The sequence below is a fragment of the Microchirus variegatus genome, assembly GCF_963457635.1.
Source record: "Microchirus variegatus genome assembly, chromosome: 1".
Lineage (NCBI taxonomy): Eukaryota > Metazoa > Chordata > Actinopteri > Pleuronectiformes > Soleidae > Microchirus > Microchirus variegatus.
The window spans coordinates 4,191,509-4,210,787 of NC_139802.1; the positions used below are offsets into that span (position 1 = coordinate 4,191,509).

Genomic DNA, 19,279 nt, shown 5'->3' on the forward strand with positions numbered 1-19,279 from the left:
GACCGGACTCCTCCAGCTGCTCAGGACTTTCATTATTCCGCATGATAGTCGAGCAGGAGAGAAACGTGGGCTGCGTGCGATAGTAAATATTCATTCATGTGCACGTCTTACTATGGCACTAGCACATTCCTGTGCCTCAAAGCCTCGAAAGTAAAGCCTACAGACAGCGTGGGGGGGGGGGGGGGGGGGGCGAGCACTGATGCCAGCCAACTTCACGAGCACTCAGTCGATTCTACCTTCTCCTCACATCCATGTAAACATAGCCGTCATTTAAACAAAATAAATAAATAAAACGAAATAATGCAAACGGACTCACACACAAACACTTGGCAGATAATGCCAGATAAATGAACAATACACCAGATCAATAGATTTGTTAATTGTCATCAAAGGCAATATTGCAAATCAATGACTGGGTTTGTTTCATGGTAGTATTGGATTTGTTTTTTTTGTTTTTTTTAACTTGATTTTCAGGTATTTAAAGGTGCATTATGTAATAAATCTAAAGCAACTGGCCATAAAATAAAAGACTCAGGAATAATGTTCATATAACAAACTGAACTCACCAACAACAACAGTACAGACAAAATATTTGCATTAAAAAAATCTTTTGCAGACTGCAAATCATGTTTATGTTTTGAAATCATGTTTCGGCATGTGGCGCCACCTACCACCGTCTACCAATCATTGCAGTCAGTAGAGTCTCAGCTGCCGAGCAACCACGGGTTGCCAGTTACGTCAGAAAACAAAACCTAAAAGACCTCTGTATTTTGAATTTGAATGTAGTAACCGTTTTTGGCCACATTCTTACATATGGCACCTTTATGTCAATCGATGACACTAAGCTACTTTTTTAATCTGTTCATTTTGATCAGCAGGTGTTCAAAAATGTGAATATATTGATGAACTAATGAAAAAGTCCTGAATACTGTTGTTTTTGTTGATTTTTATGTATAATTATATGGATTATAGAATATAAAACAATGTTTTAAGGCAGCTTCCAGTGTCGCAATATTCCACCATGATGTCGCAGTTATGTTATTCATGATCATCTTTCACAGTATTTCAAAATAAAAGTCTTTGTTTTGATAATTAAACTATATAGTCCACAATAAAAAAAAAAAAAAATGAACAAAAAAAGATTATTTAAATAACACAAACAGACGTATAAAGTAGAATCAAAAATTACATCTGTAATAAAAACACTATGTTCACCGTTTTCATGATAACTTAGCATAACACGTGGTGGGCCACATGAGGCCCCGCAGGCCGCATGTTTGAGACCTCTGTTTCAAAGTAAATTCAATTAGTTTCATTATCAGTAACATTTGTCTGTCAAACCATCTAAAAAATCCAAACATGCATAATTCATTCTGAAGAGATCAGCGGCGGTGCACGTCTCAAACAGACAAGGCAATTATTGTGACAGCGATTTGAACTTTTCGACAAACCAGTCACATTAATGCAGCTGAGTTTGTTCCAACACAACTCTATATTTGGGTAAAATCTCTCTGGTAGCCAACGATATTCCTGGAAATGACCCTCGAGACCAACTTGTCCTGCCAAAGCGTTCTGGTGTTTTGCAAAACAACTCTTTCCCTGCAACATCTCAGCCTATCTGAGTCGCAACTGCATATCGGGTTCCAAGAGCAAAACAAGCTCATACCAGTTAACCAAACAGTAGAATATTATGAATATACTGTGAGGGCTGTAACTGACGAAATAATCAAGTAATCGTTAAGTCCACAAAATGTCGATCAGTGTTTCCAAAACGAGATTATTCAGTTTTAATTGGAGCAAAGAAAATCAGAGAACGTTCACATTTCAGAAGCTGAAAAATCAGAAAACTTGTTTTAATTGTATTAGGCCACAATTACACAATAATCCTGACATTTTTTGAGAATCGTTAGTGTCATTTTCATTGTCTGTGTGGACGTTTGTGACACGACTTAACATACGAGACTGAGATAACCAGTAAATCCCTCGTCTAAGCTCGATCGCCACGAGTATTCAAACACACAATACAAATCCCTCAGAAGCGGAGAAGATCAGCTGCACATGCTGGCGTTCAGCTCATAAACTCAAACTGGCCAAAAAAGGGGAAGAACAGGAATCTCTCAACAAGAAGCAGCGAGAATCAGAATCAGAATCAGAATCAGAAAACACGCACACGTACGCTTGCGCACACTGAAAGCTCTTTGTCTGATCTGGAGAGAGACTCGAGTAGCACGATGATACAGTGAGGACAATGAGCAGGGGAAGGAGGAAGTGATAGAGAGAGATGGAGCTAACTGGAGAGGCAACAGGAGAGGTGGAGTGAGGAAAGTGAGGGAGAGAGTGAAGGTGCAGGCTGAAACATCCAGGAGATGAGTGCAGTGTCTGTAGGTTGCCATCGATTCAAAGCACCGACAGAAATAGACAGCCAGACCTGCACCAACAGAGAAACACTGACCCAAGAGCCACTCATACACACACACTCTTAATCCACACACACACACACACACACACCAACAAGTCGAACAATACATTCAGGAAATGTGCCACAACACAAACATGCTTTCGCTGGCAAAAAGAGACAACAATGACATGTTTTTTTTGGCATCAAACACAACACACGATTGAAAATATTCACTATTATTTCGATTGTCGTTCTGCGCCGCAACCACCCGCAGCTTCACACGGTTACTCCACTTTGTTTACACCTCGATCGGCGCAAGCTGCCGTTCGAGCTCTGTGCTCATCCCAGGGCGAATAAGTTCAGCAATTTAAGTGCGAGAATGAGCGGAGACGCGAGACAGTTTGTGCACTTGCATTAACATAAATCTGTGCACTTAGATAAACATGCATTAAAAAAAAATACAGCAAAACAGAACAGAGGCGTCGCAATGATCTATATGGTTTAACATTTAATCACCTAATTAATCGACAAACTGGGAAAAATCTGAGATTCAGTACTTGAATCCAGGCCTGGAAAATATGTTTGAAATCGTTATCGTTGACATTAATCACAAGGTTTATACTATGGTGTGTCGTATATATCGTATTTCATCATAACACTAATAATCATTTAATAATTCACATGTAGGAAACTTCATTAACATTTTTGTCATCATAATACCGTATAATAAATAACCGGCAGCAATTTTCATGATGAATGGATTGTAAAAGTCACATATAAAGCACAGGAAATGTGGAATAGGAAAAAAAGTGCAGGTTTAATCTGGTTTAAAGGTGCATTATGTAATTAATTTGAAGCAACTGGCCATAAAATCCTCCTAATATGTCACAGAGACTCAGGAATAATGTTCATATAACAAACTGAACTCACCAACAACAACAGTACAGACAAAATATTTGCATTAAAATAAAAATATTTTGCAGACTGCAAATCATGTTTATGTTTTGAAATCATGTTTTGGCATGTGGCGCCACCTACCGCCGTCTACCAATCATTGCAGTCAGTAGAGTCTCAGCTGCCGAGCAACCACGGGTTGCCAGTTACGTCAGAAAACGAAACCTAAAAGACCTTGGTATTTTTTAATTTGAATGTAGTAACCGTTTTTGGCCACATTCTTACATATGGCACCTTTAAATAAATGTGATGTAATTACTTTGAGGTTTCTGATGACGCCACCTTTGGCTCTTTCTTTTTTTTTTTTTATCGAACAGTAAATCGTCAAACTAATCGACGAATAAATCAATCGAAGCATGTACATAATAATTAGCAGTGACCCCAGTGATCTCATTATATTCTCCAAATAATCAATACAAACAGTTATTGAACTGAATGTATGAGCAAATGATCTTTACAGTCAGTGATCATTGAAATGAATGAATATAAAACGTGGATTTGCTCTGTTGTTGTCGCATTTAATAGACAAAGCTTATAATGAAAATAATGGCACACAGTCGTCCACACATGACCGTCGCTCTAAAGACCTGAACAAACTCCACACACACGTGTTTCTCGTGTTTCTCGTGTTCTCTGGCTGCCAGAAAAGAATGACATCATTATTTTCCTCGCAGCCCTCGTTTTTTTTGAGTTGTTGCACCTTGTTCTCGACACATCATCGGGGGGGGGGGGGGGGGGGGGGGGGTTGGGGCAGAACCTTTCTACTTGTGCAGTGTCCGACAACTGTTGTGCGATTGGGCCAGAAATGTGTAGTGGGTGTGGTTCGTGTGGAAATGTGAGGATGTGAGGAGTTGAAATGTCCTGGCACAGAACAAGAAAAACTAGAAACGGAACACATTTCTCTGTTCTTGTGGCGTCTGTGGTGCATGGCCTTTATGCAGCAACAATACACAGCACAAGAGTTTAGACCAGAGGTGTCAAACTCATTTTTTGTTCAGGGGCCACATGCAGTGCAATTTGATCTCAAATGGGCCGGACCAATAAAATAATAGACAAAAAAAAAAACAAGAACTCCCAAGAATGTTTTCCCTTTTGTTTTATGACAAAATATGAGAAAAATAACTGCAATTTCAATAATATTATCCCTCAATTTACCATTTACTCATCCCACAGGTAGTTTAGTATAGTATTTCAACAACAAACTAACGCTGGATCAGACCCTCTAGTGTGCCGTGACAGATCGTCAGGTGTGCCGTGGGAAATGATCCAATTTCCCCCAATTGGTCTAAAAACATTTTTTGAAAACAAATAATTAATTATCTGCAAATAATATGGATATAAATATTCAAGACACTTTGATAAGAATGACTAAATTGTTAATAAAGGCTACAGAGTATCATTTTTGTGTGGTGGTGTGCCTCCTGATTTTTTCAATGAAAAAAAAATGTACCTTGGCTCAAAAACACTGCTCTAGCGGGCCGGTTCTGGCCCACGGGCCCGTATGTTTGACACCCCTGGTTTAGACAAACTGCAAGTACAGAAGCAAACACAACGCACTCTTTTCCATTTCAGCCAAATTACCACATTTGATTTTTCTTTCTTCTTTAAACTCGGGTCTTTGAATCAGGAGGTGACTGACTGTTTTACCGACTGTCTGCGCTCATGTACTGAACATTTCTGCCTCCTTCTCTGCTCTGGCTGGGACTGATTAAAGCCCTCGACTGAAACAAGGTCATAATTCACTTAGCCATTTCCCAATTTCCGCATAATTACCCTGCCGCTTCATGGATGCTAGCGCGCGCGTGCACGGGGAGAGCGCACGCTCGCGCAGACACTCACGCAAACACATTTCCTCTCTGATTTGTGTCATTACTGAGAGGAGAATGGTTAAAAGGTTTCAGAGTTGGCTTCTTACTGACAGCTTAAATGGATAAAACCTCAATTAAAGACTCCTTCCCTCTCCCGCCACACACACACACACACACACACACACACACACACACACACACACACACACACTCTTTCTATGAATGGAATAAGCACGGTTTTTGTGTCCTCTACAGTTGCTGAGAAAAACCTTTGCAAATCAAATTGTCACAATCAAGAGTTCCCCACAGTACGCCGTGATTGTCTTACAAAAAAAACAGTTACGCAGAAGCTAACCTTCAAAATACAACGGAATAGAGGAGCACGTCCACCACTTCAGATCTGAACTTGTTTACGTCTTCACGGACAATAACAACATCCGTATCCGAGGCCCCGACAATAAGCATAAATTCTGCCCAACGAGTAGTGACAATTAAAGGCCACATTATACTTCTCCGACTGCGTAACCACGGAGACCCCTCCAGCCTTCATACTTCTCCGTCGTGGTGACGGATACGCACTGCAATTATCCCGCCCGATCAGTAGGGGTCGCTACGCAAGGTTGTTGTGCTTTTGGCTACAGTGAACAATGGCGTCCGAGAGAGAAAGACTGTTGTTGCAGCCGAATAACATTGAAACAATGGCCGTTTGTCACTTTTCTGTGTCACGGAACGCAGTTTTAAGATAATTTGAGGCGAGAAATTGGCCATTTAAAGAGTCTAAACATGTGCTGTGTGTATTAAAATGTGACCTATTAATAGTTTGGCCGCGACGTTGTCGGCGATGATCAGCTCCGCCTCTGTGGACGCTCGGTGCGCACTGTGAGCCGGCACAGAGCTAGCTCGGCCTGTCCTGTGGACCAATTGCAGCCCTTGACTGCACAAAATATTTTCTGTCACTCCGTCAAGGGACAACGGAGACGGCAAGAGCTGTGATTGGTCCTCAGGACAGGCCGAGCAAACGCTACTCTTTGCCGGCTCACGGTGCGCCCCGAGCGTCCACAGAGGCGGAGCTGATCACCGCCCACAACGTCGCTGCCAAACAATAAATACGTCATATCTTAACACACAAACCACATGTTTAGACTCTAAATGGCTAATTTCTCGCCTCAAATTATCTTAAAACTGCGTTCTGTGACCCAGAAAAGTGAGAAACGGCAACTGTTTCAACAACAACAGTCTTTCTCTCTCCTTCTCTCTCAGACACCATTGCTCACTGTAGCCAAAAGCACAACAACCTTGCGCAGCGACCCCTACTGATCGGGTGGGAAATTGCAGCACGTATCCGTCAACGACGCAGAAGTATGAAGGCTGGAGTAGTCTCCGTGGTTACGCAGTCGGAGAAGTATAATGTGGCCTTCAATTGGACTTAACACATTTCCTGTCAATGCAGTGGCTCCGCCCCCTGTCGCTCCTCAGTGGAGACAGTGGATTCCCGGTGTGTGAGCGGGTTTGAATAAAACAGCTGCATTTTTTTTTTGTTTCCGCATGCAACCGTGTTGCCTGTATGTGGAGGATTTTCTAATTGTCACGTCAGTGCAGTTTATTAACGCTAGACTACGCGGCTCTGGCTCAGCATATGGCCTCAGATCGCTGCGACGCTGCCATCATTAGCCACGTCGCAAAACACCATATGAGCATCTGGTGCGTGTGTGAGCAAGAGCTGACAGCGTGCATTATTAGTTCCCTCACCACCTCATACCACCCACTCAAAAAAAAAGCCCCTGAAGTACTTGCAAACACACACACACACACACATTAAGTGCTTTCAAACCGCTTGTAAACCTTGTTATTAGCACCTGATTACGCTGCTGAAGCTTAGCAACCAGCTCAGAGAATAATGTTAATATCAACAACAACGTTGAGCGTGTGTGTAAAGTGCTTTTTTGTTGCACCTTCAGTCCAACTCTGTGGGATTTGTTCTCCATGGACGATTGGTTTAAATATAACACATGGGTGGGGAAGGTTATTCGGTGTTTTGCATCATGTTTTTACCTAAAATCTACAAGACAATATTTCACAATTTGGCTTCCAAAGAAGCTCATCTTCCTTTTGTGATGTTTTGACAGAATTATCAGACTAACCATTACATACACTACCGTTCAAAAGTTAGAAATGTCCTTATTTTTTTAAGGAAAAGCACTTTTTTTAAATGAATATAACATTAAATGAATCAAAAAAACACTCTATACATTGTTAATGTGGTAAAAGACTATTCTAGCTGCGAGCGTCTGGTACAAAGGTGTATAGAGGCCCATTTCCAGCAACCATGTCTCCAGTGTTCTAATGGTACATTGCGTTTGCTAATCAATAAAAATCATTATTTCTAACTTTATCAATGTCTTGACTATATTTTCTATTCATTTTGCAACTCTTTTGATGAATAAAAGTGTGAGTTTTAATGGAAAACGCAAACTATTTCTACAGGTGACCCCGAACTTTTGAACGGTAGTGTACAGAGACTGTGTAATAAAAGCAGACACAATCTTCCGGTTGCAAAACAAACTCCCATTGTGAAGCCTCAAGATTTGACTGGTGTCATGAACTGGAAGTTCTACAAAATAAATGTCCCCTGTTGGACAAAGCCGGCTGTCAGTCACACCCATGTCGACTCACATGTGGCACGCTAAAGTGCCCATCGTTTCCTCTAATCGGGTTAGATCATTCACAAACGCGGCATCACGTTCTATTGAAGGAGACATGAAACTAGCGAATGAGACCATTAACTCCTCAGGAAAATGTTTACTGACGTTATAAATCAAGTGAGAAGGAGGTTCATTTTCCCCGTACACTTCCAGACTTTGTTTTACAACCAGTGGATAAGTGCTACTTCTTGTCTTACTTCCTGGGCTTCACCTCTGAAACCAGAAGACTTTGTCCACTTTAAAATACAGTCTTTGGATTTGATCCACATTTTCAATATAATACCTGCTCATAGCAAGGGGAGGAAGAAAATTCTTCCACCTCTCATGGTGTCGTTTTTTTTAAAGAACACAGACAAAATGTCTCCTCATTTTGTGATGTTGGAATTAATTGTTGGGATTAAATGAGAACTTATCTGAGAAGATATGTTCTGTATGCTTTTACATATCGATCATAGAGACACATGTCATCTAAACCTGCTTATTCACGGTCACTAGAGCCTCTTTCATGCTAAAAATGACCATGGGTGAATAAAGGGGATTTGCATTCCCATTGACAGTGGTTGTTTTGTCCTGTCCTTGCTCAATGAGGAACATTTGTAACTTTACATAACTTTACACAAGAGACTAAATGATCTTTGCAATTAGGTGTATGGTTCGTACTGGCAAAAACTACAATATTGTGCATCACTAATTCTACAAAAAAATTACTGTGCTTCCTAACAGTATTTGCTGGAAATGATACAGGACTTTGCATCACTACCACGAATGCAGAAGACGAAGAAATTAGCATGTTCGTCCAGGTTTTAACGTTTCCACTAATGCCAATTAGAGCCAAACCCAATTAAAGGTGCCATATGTAAGAATGTGGCCAAAAACGGTTACTACATTCAAATTCAAAATACAGAGGTCTTTTAGGTTTCGTTTTCTGACGTAACTGGCAACCCGTGGTTGCTCGGCAGCTGAGACTCTACTGACTGCAATGATTGGTAGACGGCGGTAGGTGGCGCCACATGCCAAAACATGATTTCAAAACATAAACATGATTTGCAGTCTGCAAAATATTTTTTTTTAATGCAAATATTTTGTCTGTACTGTTGTTGTTGGTGAGTTCAGTTTGTTATATGAACATTATTCCTGAGTCTCTGTGACATATTAGGAGGATTTTTACGGCCAGTTGCTTTAGATTTATTACACAATGCACCTTTAAATACTGCATGCACACATTCCCACTATGTGCGAAAGGGTATTAACTGAGTGGAAGGGAAGCAAGAAAAAAAAAAAAGAGACCATTAATGTATCATATTCTCTCTGAAAAGCCCAGCTTTTCATCATCAATCATGTCGAGAGAACATCACGGATGGATTTTTACGATGTACATAAAATCCGGACGACGCAGAGACAAGGGATTGTAAAGTGGAAGTTGTTGTGTGCTCAGCAAATGAACGTATATAAAAAACATTAAAAAAAAAAGTTGCCCCGGTTTAACTCAAGGAGCAGAGGAAATTTGAGACGGAGGGAGAGTCCGTCTATCAGCTCGTAGACATATATCTGTGCCAGCTGTTCTTCAGGACGGTCTTTTCTATGAAATGAAAACATCCCTTCTGTTGTCGACAGAGGGGATGCAGCAGTTAATGAGGACAGGTGATAATGGTGGAAGTGTTGTCAACGCCGCTCTCGCACCTGCTCACACCTCGACACAACACAGGCGTGGTTGGCTGTCAGGACTGCGCCCTCGCGGTAGTTTTCGCACAGCACACTTGCCTTTGTCCAAACACTGGCGAGAGAGAGAGAGGAGCTCTTAATCACTTTCAGACACACCGCACTTCTGAGACCGTACACCACAGCCTTAACACGGGGAAGAGGCAACGAGAGCGATCGCTCACACTCCCCCCGTCGCACCTTTGGGTCATTCAGACTGTCCAATTTAACAAACGACACACAGGAAACTCCGCACGAGAACCAAAGCAAGGATGACATTTATCAAGAATCACTGATCAGGAAATGTGTCACGACCCAAAATCACCACGTCTCAGAGTGATTCACACTCGGGCATATCGACATAAACCAATTTCTTATCGGCTTTTAACTGACAAAAAAGTCTGTCTGCTCCAGGATTTAGTTGAGCCTCGGAGACGCTCTGAGTCGGCAGGGGTTCCCAGCAGGTGGCAGATGATAAACACACACACACACACACACACACACACGTTTGAGCAGACACAAAAACACTGAATAAAGAATATCTGGTTTTGAAACAACAATCGCTCAAACACTCCATTTAAAATGGAACGTAACTGGTTTTATCTGGGGATAGAGTAGTATTTTCCATGCACAAAATATACAGCAGTGACTCGGAAATGGATTTCATTAATGAATAGGTTTGTTTCATATGTTTATATGAATTGATAGGGACAGGGAACACTGGTACCCTTCAACTAGACTCATGCCGGTTTATCAACACATGTTGGTTCTGCATTCATTGTCCTTGATATTTCGGATGAATGACGCACAGACAAGCCCAGACTATAAAACAGGGGAAAAGAGCAGCAGCAAATCATGACTATTATTTTAATCATGGCCACAATCACATTTATATAAAAAGTCTAGTATCATCTGTATTTCATGTGCATCAGTCATCATCACAGAGTGATATATATAATACAAAGAACATCTAATCATCCATTAAATGTTTATTATTTATGTGTGTAATATATATATATACATATATATATATATATATGAAAATGTGGCTGAAATGAAGCGTTGAGGGGAAAACTATGCCAAAAACACAGCATTCATGTGCAGTTCTCTACATTACACTTCCACCTCCCTCGAGGATGACGACCAAAAATAAATTCTCACAAGACGAGAAACACATAGTGATACTTAGTTTTTTTTTTTCTTTCTATGTTTTATTTCATGTTTGCCCGCAACAAATGGCTTTATCTAGATCACCTGGTCATTTCTAAACCGTCTCGAAGTCTACATCGTAACACCTAAAATTAACTCGTCACCATTTGTACACTACCGTTGAAAAGTTTGGGGTCACTATACAATTTTTTGTGTTTTTCATTAAAACTCATACTTTTATTCATCAAAAAAGTTGCAAAATGAATAGAAAATATAGTCAAGACATTGACAAGATTAGAAATAATGTTGGTTTTTCGATTAGCAAACACAATGTACCATTAGAACACTGGAAATGGGCCTCTATACACCTATGTACATATTCCATTAAAAAACAGACAATAGAATAGTCGTTTACCACATTAACAATGTATAGAGTGTATTTCTGAGTAATTTAATGTTATATTCATTGAAAAAAAGTGATTTTCCTACCTTCAAAAATAAGTGACCCCAAACTAGTGTAGTGTATATCATGTTATGATTACGATTGTTTAGTCTTTCCTGTGCTCGATGTGTATATAAAATGTACACATTAATCCTTCTCTGGGGTAGATCAGTAACATTTCCAGCCAAACATTCACTAAGAGTTGTATTTTCTAGCAGTGACTCCAAAAGACCTGGTAAATACAACCTGCAAAGTATCCACTGAGCCACAAGGACGGAATCAGCAGTCACTTAAATCAATAGCAATCCTCGGCTGGGCATTTATACCTGTAAGACTTTCTGTCAGGCCTGATTGAAATTGCCCTGAGACTCAGTCTCACTCTCGTATAAGCTTGGCCTTTAGCGGCATTACATCCCCAAAATCCCTACGAAAACCAGACTCTTTGAGTCTAAACCATAACACGGACCGCTCGAGATCAAGATAGCATGACCGGTAAACACCAGGGATCCATTTCCACAGCGACGTGTTCCAATTAGTTAACCATGTAGATGTGGTGTGTGTGTGTGTGTGAGAGGAAGTCCATGTTAAAGAGCTTCAGAGGCAGCTTTGGTCAAGACGTAGTGGGTGAGACCAAAAGACGGTGGGTGTTCGAAGGCAAAGAGAGGGAGCTGAGGTGATGGAAAACCAGACCCTCGAAGCAAAGCAACATATTTTCTAACACTGGAAAGATTTAGTCCAAGTTTATTTGGACGAGAAAGAGAAACCACATACTTTCCCAAAATACCACCACCCCAAGAGTGCTTTCCCCACCAGGCAGTGGGGAGGATGAGTGTGGGACCTGAAATATAGCTCATCCCCAAATAGAAGGGGAAAGAAGAAAAAAAAAAGGATAAAGGATAAATGTCCCTTATTGTTGTGCACACACACCGAGCAGACAAACCTCACCTGTCCAATCAGAAAAATGTATTGACTCCAACACCACACACATAGAGAGAGAAAACAACTGGATCTTATTATGCAAACAGTAGTGATCTATCACACAGGTGTTCTCTACTGCCTTTAATTAATGATGTCTCTGTGCTACTGTCTGCACACACACACACAGACACACACACACACTCTCTTTCACACCCACACAACACCACACAAACCAGTATCCATTCACTCATACACTATGTGGCCTTATTACATATCAGCGCTATTATTGGTCTGATTACTGGGTCTGATTAAGTGTTAAAAAGTGTAAAAGAAAAAAGGCTGAGGCTGAGGCTGAGGCTGAGGCTGTGCGTGACGGTGTGTTTGGTTTGTCCGTGATCACACGTGTGGTAAATGAAATGGGTGGCAGCACCGCAAACGTTCTTTGATGGATAGGTTGTGCAAACACACACGCACACACACACACACACACACACACACACACGGGCACGTCTCGTGATCGTGAGTGAGTAATGCTCTGCTTTGTGTGGATATTGATGAATGTAAATGTGGAATGTGGATGTTCTAAATGGGGCTGGGAGACAGATGTGTTGCTGTCATGGGGATGCTTAATTGACCTGTTTTATATACATATACAGTATATGTATGTATATATATATATATGTCTATATATACACATACACATATACAGTATATATAGATATATATATACAGAAATGTATTTTAAGTCTGTTTATATGAATATATGTATGTATATATTCATGTATGTATGTATGTATATATATATATATATATATATATATATATATATATACACTTGCATATATACATATATACATGCATATGCATATATACATACATACATACATATATATACAGTATATGCATACATACATACATACATACATGTATATATATACACATATATTCGTATAAACAGACTTAAAATACATTTCAACATTTTCATCTGACTGCAACGTGTGTGAAATCAAATTTCTCAAAGTCAGACTCGCACACCTGGGTAATTCAATCGGGAGTGGAAGCTACTACTGCATGTACATACAGTAGGACTGAATCTGGCCTGGAGGCTCTGTGCGTGCACTACACTTCCCAACCCCCCAGCTCAAAACCAGGAAATAACAGGAGAAGCTATTTCACAGTAAGCATTGAATAACTGCGACAAAAAAAAAAAAAATGGGTGAAATTTAGGCTGGTATACGTTTTGTTTTGGGACTGATGAGGAGACGGTTGGAAGGATGGTAGGAAGACTGAAAGGCAACAAGCCGCTAGCTAAACCCGGAAGCCGCTTCGTACTAACAAGCTGAACGAGAACATGTTGCCCCCTAGTGGAGGCAGAAACACTTCACGCAGCGTAATTCAGCTACGGTTGACTGTGCATCCACCAGATCCTAGCTCACCAGCCAAGCATTATCATCATTATGACCCCCACCATTACAATTCAACACAAAACCAATCTGCATTCGTCCCAACTCCTCCCTCCTCTAACCATTGCCCACAGTATCTCCTCCTGGCTGCTCCTCTCCTCTCGTATTCTCGCATTATTTCTCTGCTGCCCCGTGTGACGCGTCTCTGTGCACTCTGACAAGCTGGATGAATATAAAACAAGTTCCACCTCGGTGTCGATTACCACACGTGTGCGCGTGAATTCATATGAGGAGGCAATTCTGCTCGCGATAGCTGGCTCAATTCCAGCGGTATCACTGAGGTGACTTGTGTCATGGACTCACACACACACACACACACACACACACACACACACACACACACACACAAGCGCACAAACAGTTATTATTCAGTAATTACTAAACAATTATTCAAAACCTAATTGCCTCTGAAATGTACAGCTGATAAATTAAAAGATATCCTCAGATACGTATTATGCAGAACAGTTGACTGCTGCGTTATTAAATTACCCCCGTGCACATGTGTGTGTGTGTGTGTATGCACGCACACACACACACTCACACACACACACACACTCACACTCACAGCAGTGGTTAATTGCCAGGTGGTGGGAGATAATGTGTGATTTAACGCACTGATGGATGTGTTTTTGTTTCGGTCACACATCTATGAACAGAGACATCTGTAACGGGGCAAACGCACACATACACCAGGTCTCACACCCGCAGAGTAAAAAAAAAAAAAAAAACGCACACCACTACACACACACAGTTGTGCCCAGGGATACCAGTGACAAGTGACTGATAGGCAGCGGCTACAGGCTTTGTGCACGATGTAAACACGTGAAATAATCCATCTTTTCAAAGTAAAAAAAAATAATTTAAAATACACAACTTGCACGTTTGTGTGTGTACACACACATGTGCGAACACGCTAGCGTGTGTACGTGCACATGTGTGTGAAGCAGTTAATCCTTGGTAACAGTCTCTAGCCTGTCTCTAGTGGTTGATGAGTGGCTCGGGGGTCAGAAGCTGTTTGAGAAACTCGCGGCGTCCCGAGGCTTTTACAAAGTGTTTACCACTCACATCGACAGCTATTTTACAGCTTATTATTGGCCTCCTAAACCTCAACGCCGCGATGAGAGTTAGAGTAAAAATCCAGAGAGGCCCATCGCCAGCAGCTAGAGACGCGCCAGCCAACGCCACGAATGTTGGATGTGGTGCTGTTGAGGGTTGGGATTAAAATTAAAGCGGCGAAATATGATCCCATCCATTTAAATGACTCGAAAGTGAGATTTGGAACGAGCTACCCCTGCTGTTTATCTGGCTTTTGTGTGTGTGTGTGTCCAGTCCATGGATCCTTTTGCCTGCTAATTCACTAAGTAGGGCTGTGAGTTGAAAAAAGCGACTCCCACTCACTGGCCCATGCATTGTCATTGTGCATGTGTGCAGTGAGCGGGAGAGAGTAGGGGATCAGGGATGAGGCAGGTCCACCGAGATGCACTGTTCTTTAATTAACCACAGTAAAGACACACACACACACAGTGTGAGGCTCACACTGCAGGGGCAAAGAATATTTGGCCGATGGGATGAAAACAGTATTGGCAGAGAACGCGGGGAGCCAGAGATGAGAGACTGCGGGGTCAGGTTAAAGGTTAGGCTTCCCCAAACTGCCTTAAGCCCAATTTATACTCCTGCGCAAAGTGCTCTACGTAGGTTATGAAGAGCCTCTGCGTCGTCTCCGGCTGCACAACATATTTTTTTAAGTGTCCGTCACTCCGTCAAGGGGCAACGTAGACGGCAAGAGCTGCGATTGGTCCTCGGGACAGGCCGAGCTAACTCTGCTCTGTGCCGGCTCACTGTGCGCACCGAGCGTCCACAGAGGTTGGAGCTGATCACCGCCGACAACGTCGATATGCCAAACTATAAATACGTCGTATCTTAATACACACACAGCACATGTTTAGACTCTAATTGGCCAATTTCTCACCTCAAATTATCTTAAAACTGCGTTCCGGGACACGGAAAAGTGAGAAACGGCCACTGTTTCACTGTTATTCCGCTTCCACAGTCTTTCTCTCTCGGACGCCATTGCTCACTGTAGCCAAAAAGCACAGCAACCTTTGCGTAGCGACCCCTACTGATCGGGCGGGAAATTGCAGTGCGTATCCGTCACCGCGACGCAGAAGTATGAAGGCTCGAGGGGTCTCCGTGGTGACGCAGTCGGATAACGCATTACGCAGTCGGAGAAGTATAATGTGGCCTTTAGTCCTCCCTCTGCTTTGTCTGAACCACCAGCTGCAGGTTCTTCTCCTTTTTTATTAAAACACATAAAAACACTTTGAAGGTGCAGCAGAGAACAGCTGACATATTACTTAACTAAAGATACAATCTTAACAACGTTAAAACGGCTCATGTTAAGTGAAGCTGATTATATAAAGGTCCCAGGTTCATCTTTCCATTCCCATTCATGCCTTCAGGCTGTTTTTTTTTTTTCTTCTTCTAACCCCCCCCCCCTCTCGTTTTATCTTAATCAACTTCTGTCGCTGTTATGAAAACCAAAGGTGGAATTTCATTTCCATTTATTATAAAAATCACTTCTCAGTGGAAAAAACATTTAAAGTGAGACTTGCAGAAAGAAATATCAGCTACGATGGACTAGAAGCAGCTGTGCGCACAATATTAGTCGGCCCATAATGTGTGGAAACAATTTGCCTCGCATTCAAGAAAAGTAATATCGTTTACAGAATCGCACCACAACCAATAACCTTTTTTTCCCCCCCCCTCTCCGATTACTTCATGCAGAACTTCATATAGTAATTCTGCTTTGAGACATAAATCCACTTTCCTCTCGTAGTTTTATTTCAAACTGTAAAGTAAAATCATTGGCCTTGAGTTACTGTCAGAAAACAAAATTTGTTTTCACGTTGTTTATGTCTTTAATAAGTGTCATCATAAAATGTAACTCCCTATACTGATCTTAGGAGACTTTCTTTTTCTTTTCTTTTTTTTTTACATTTACTCATCGGCAGACGTCACTGAAAAACGGAGGGGAGCGAAATGGAGGCTGTGTATCAGTGCGTGGAATGTGCAACTTACAAACGAGGCTGTTTAATGGCCTTGTAGAAAGCTCAAAACTAGCTTAAGTGTTCGGTAAAACCTCCAAAAATTAGGCAAATAATGCTGCGACAGTTTCCGTGAGCACCCGCACGTCCAACAAACGAGATGTGGACGAACGGTATTAAACGACGGTGAAATACAGACGGTACAGGGTTGATGAATCTGCAGTGAGTTACTACAACTGACTGCCACTACATTCTTTGAGAAACCCAGCAGCAGAGCCATGGACTCACAAGAACAGTATTAAAAAAGGCAGCTTAAAAAAGAAAAAGAAAAAAAGACAGAAGTGAGGAAAAGAAGAAAAAAAAGAAGCTTGAATCAAGATCGAGGCGAGGAGCGAGGGATTAGAGGGATAACAAAAAGGCCAACGGTCTGAGTGTAAACAAGAAAGGGGGTTAGAGGAGGTAGAGGGAGTGAAGCGAGCTGGAGAGAGGGGAGCGAGGAGGAGAGATTGAATAGTGACACTGCAACAACACAATGGGGTCAGGATGAAGAAGTGCTCCTAATTGAACCAGATAGAGGAGAAGACAGGAGGAGTGAGAGAGCGGAGGAGTGGAGGGCAAACGAATCACATGTGGGTTGTTGTTTTTTTTGTTGTTGTTTCTTACTCCTCGGCTTTGAAATGACCCCAAAATATTGTTCTATGCAGGCACAGTGTTACACTGAGGTGCAGCAGAATGCATATTATTCCTGAGCAGCTGTGCATGTGTGTGTGTGTGTGTGTGTGTGTGTGTGTGTGTGTGCGTGTGTGTGAAGATGATGGAAAGACGGTTTAGGACTGAACCACCATGACTTCCACAGTCTGCCGGGGAGATGTGACAGAGCGGGACGGCACTCCCAAAAAAAAAAAAAAAAAAAGCTTTTTCACCATGAGGATGAAGCAGTGAAATAGTTTGTGTGGATGTAAATAACTTCTATCACATAGAAGGAGGAGGAGGAGGAGGAGGTACAGATGAAAGAGGCAGCTGTGACAATGCAATTAGCAAATGCACAGGCCTGCAGTTTAATCATTGTTTTTTTGTTTTTTTTTAATTGTTCTATGTTCTATTCAAGTACAGCACATGAGAGGATACTATTTAACCCTTTAAGGCACCAAGAAAAACGCAAAGGAAAAATTATTTCTTTGCATTTTTTATTATTTTATTTTATTTACTTATGATAACAATAACGACAATCTACACATATTATTTTATTTTTATTTTTTTAATTAGACCCTACAGTATTACAGATACAGGCCTCTACCAAACGGTTGAGACGTCTGTTCATAATAAACCCGATTTTGCATAATTCATAAAGTACAACATTCGGAACAAGTCACGTTAATTTAGTGTTAGTGAGTTCAGCTTTTTCATGCATTTTTTCAATCAGATACAGTGACTTAAAGTGTGGTCGACCAAATGGTTGAGTAGCACCTTAAAGAAAGGTTAATGATAAATAATAGTTTAAATCTAATTCCTTTAATGTGGTGATGCTCCGTCTGTTTGTTTTAATGAACAGAAAATCACAAAAATGTGATATTTAACTCAAATTTAACATTTGCATAAATCACTGGTGACATGTGATATGTGGACATGACAATGTGAAAAGTGGAGCTTTTCACACACACACACACACACACACACACACACACACACACACACACACACACACATAGGTCAGCACTGCTATTCTTGTGAGGACACTGCAGTGACTTCCATTCCATTAAAACAACCTAACCAAAGCCTTAACCTTAAACTGGGCCTCACACACACACACACGCACAGTGACAGATAATAATAATAACCAGAGCTCTTACTGTATGTTGGAGCTATTCCAGTAAACGGAGTGTCTGTTGGCGGACACCTGGAGCAGGTTGGCCCAGGTGAGACTCGTTAGCACCAGGAGACACAGCGGTACCAGAGCCATGCTCTCTCTTCTCCTCCACTCTTTGCTCCTCTCCCTCGGCGTCTCTCCGTCCTCTCTCTCGGTCCCTTCACCCCTCCACCAAACAGCGCGACTCAAACATCCCAGCAAATGCCTAACAGACGGGGGAGAGAGGAGGGGGCAAACAAAAGCTTCACATGCACGCTATTCAAACGAAATACCCGTCAAAGACCACATTAAGACTTTTGGTTAATAAGTGTTGTAAAAACTCGGGCTCTTCTATTGTGGCTTGAAGTGACTTTAGGTCCCTCCTTTTTCCCCCCCTCTCCATAAACCAAACCCCCTCCTTCTCCTCCTCCTCCTCCCTCCTTCCCCTCAAAAATCCCGGGGCTTCAAGAGGAGAAAAAAAAAAGGGGGGTTTGTGCCTGTGGAGCTCCTCTCTTCTCACCGGGAACTGCAGCTTCTGAGCCCGCCAGAGGAGTGAGGCACGCCGGTGCGCTGGATCCAAGCGGGAGGTCGGTCCTGGTCCTCCTCCTCCTCCTCCTCCGGGCATGAGATGCTCCAGTCCTCTGGGGGGAAGAGTTAATGTGCTGCTTAAAGTGGATCAAGGATGGGTAAAGAAGTCCTCTCTTCCTAATAAAAAAAAGAAAAGAAACTGTTCTTTTTTTGTTTTGTTTTTTTTATGATTTTGTGCTGCAGCAGCAGCAGCTTCTTGTCTCCTTGTTTGGATCCGAGTGGAGCGACGCACGCGGGGGCTCCTGAGCTCTGTAATCTCTGCGAACAAT

The 19,279-nt window shown here is 41.8% G+C and overlaps 1 protein-coding gene across 1 annotated transcript in view; it reads right to left on the bottom strand.

Moving 5' to 3' along the window:
- efna3b (ephrin-A3b) overlaps positions 1–18,536 on the bottom strand; it is a gene marked incomplete at both ends in the record, with an annotated part of 78,469 nt that extends 59,933 nt beyond the window's left edge. Inside the window, one exon of the mRNA XM_083886531.1 lies at positions 18,427–18,536. Coding sequence (XP_083742657.1) covers positions 18,427–18,536 — 110 coding nt within the window. The remainder of the gene's footprint in view (positions 1–18,426) is intronic.
- Positions 18,537–19,279: the final 743 nt, after the last annotated feature.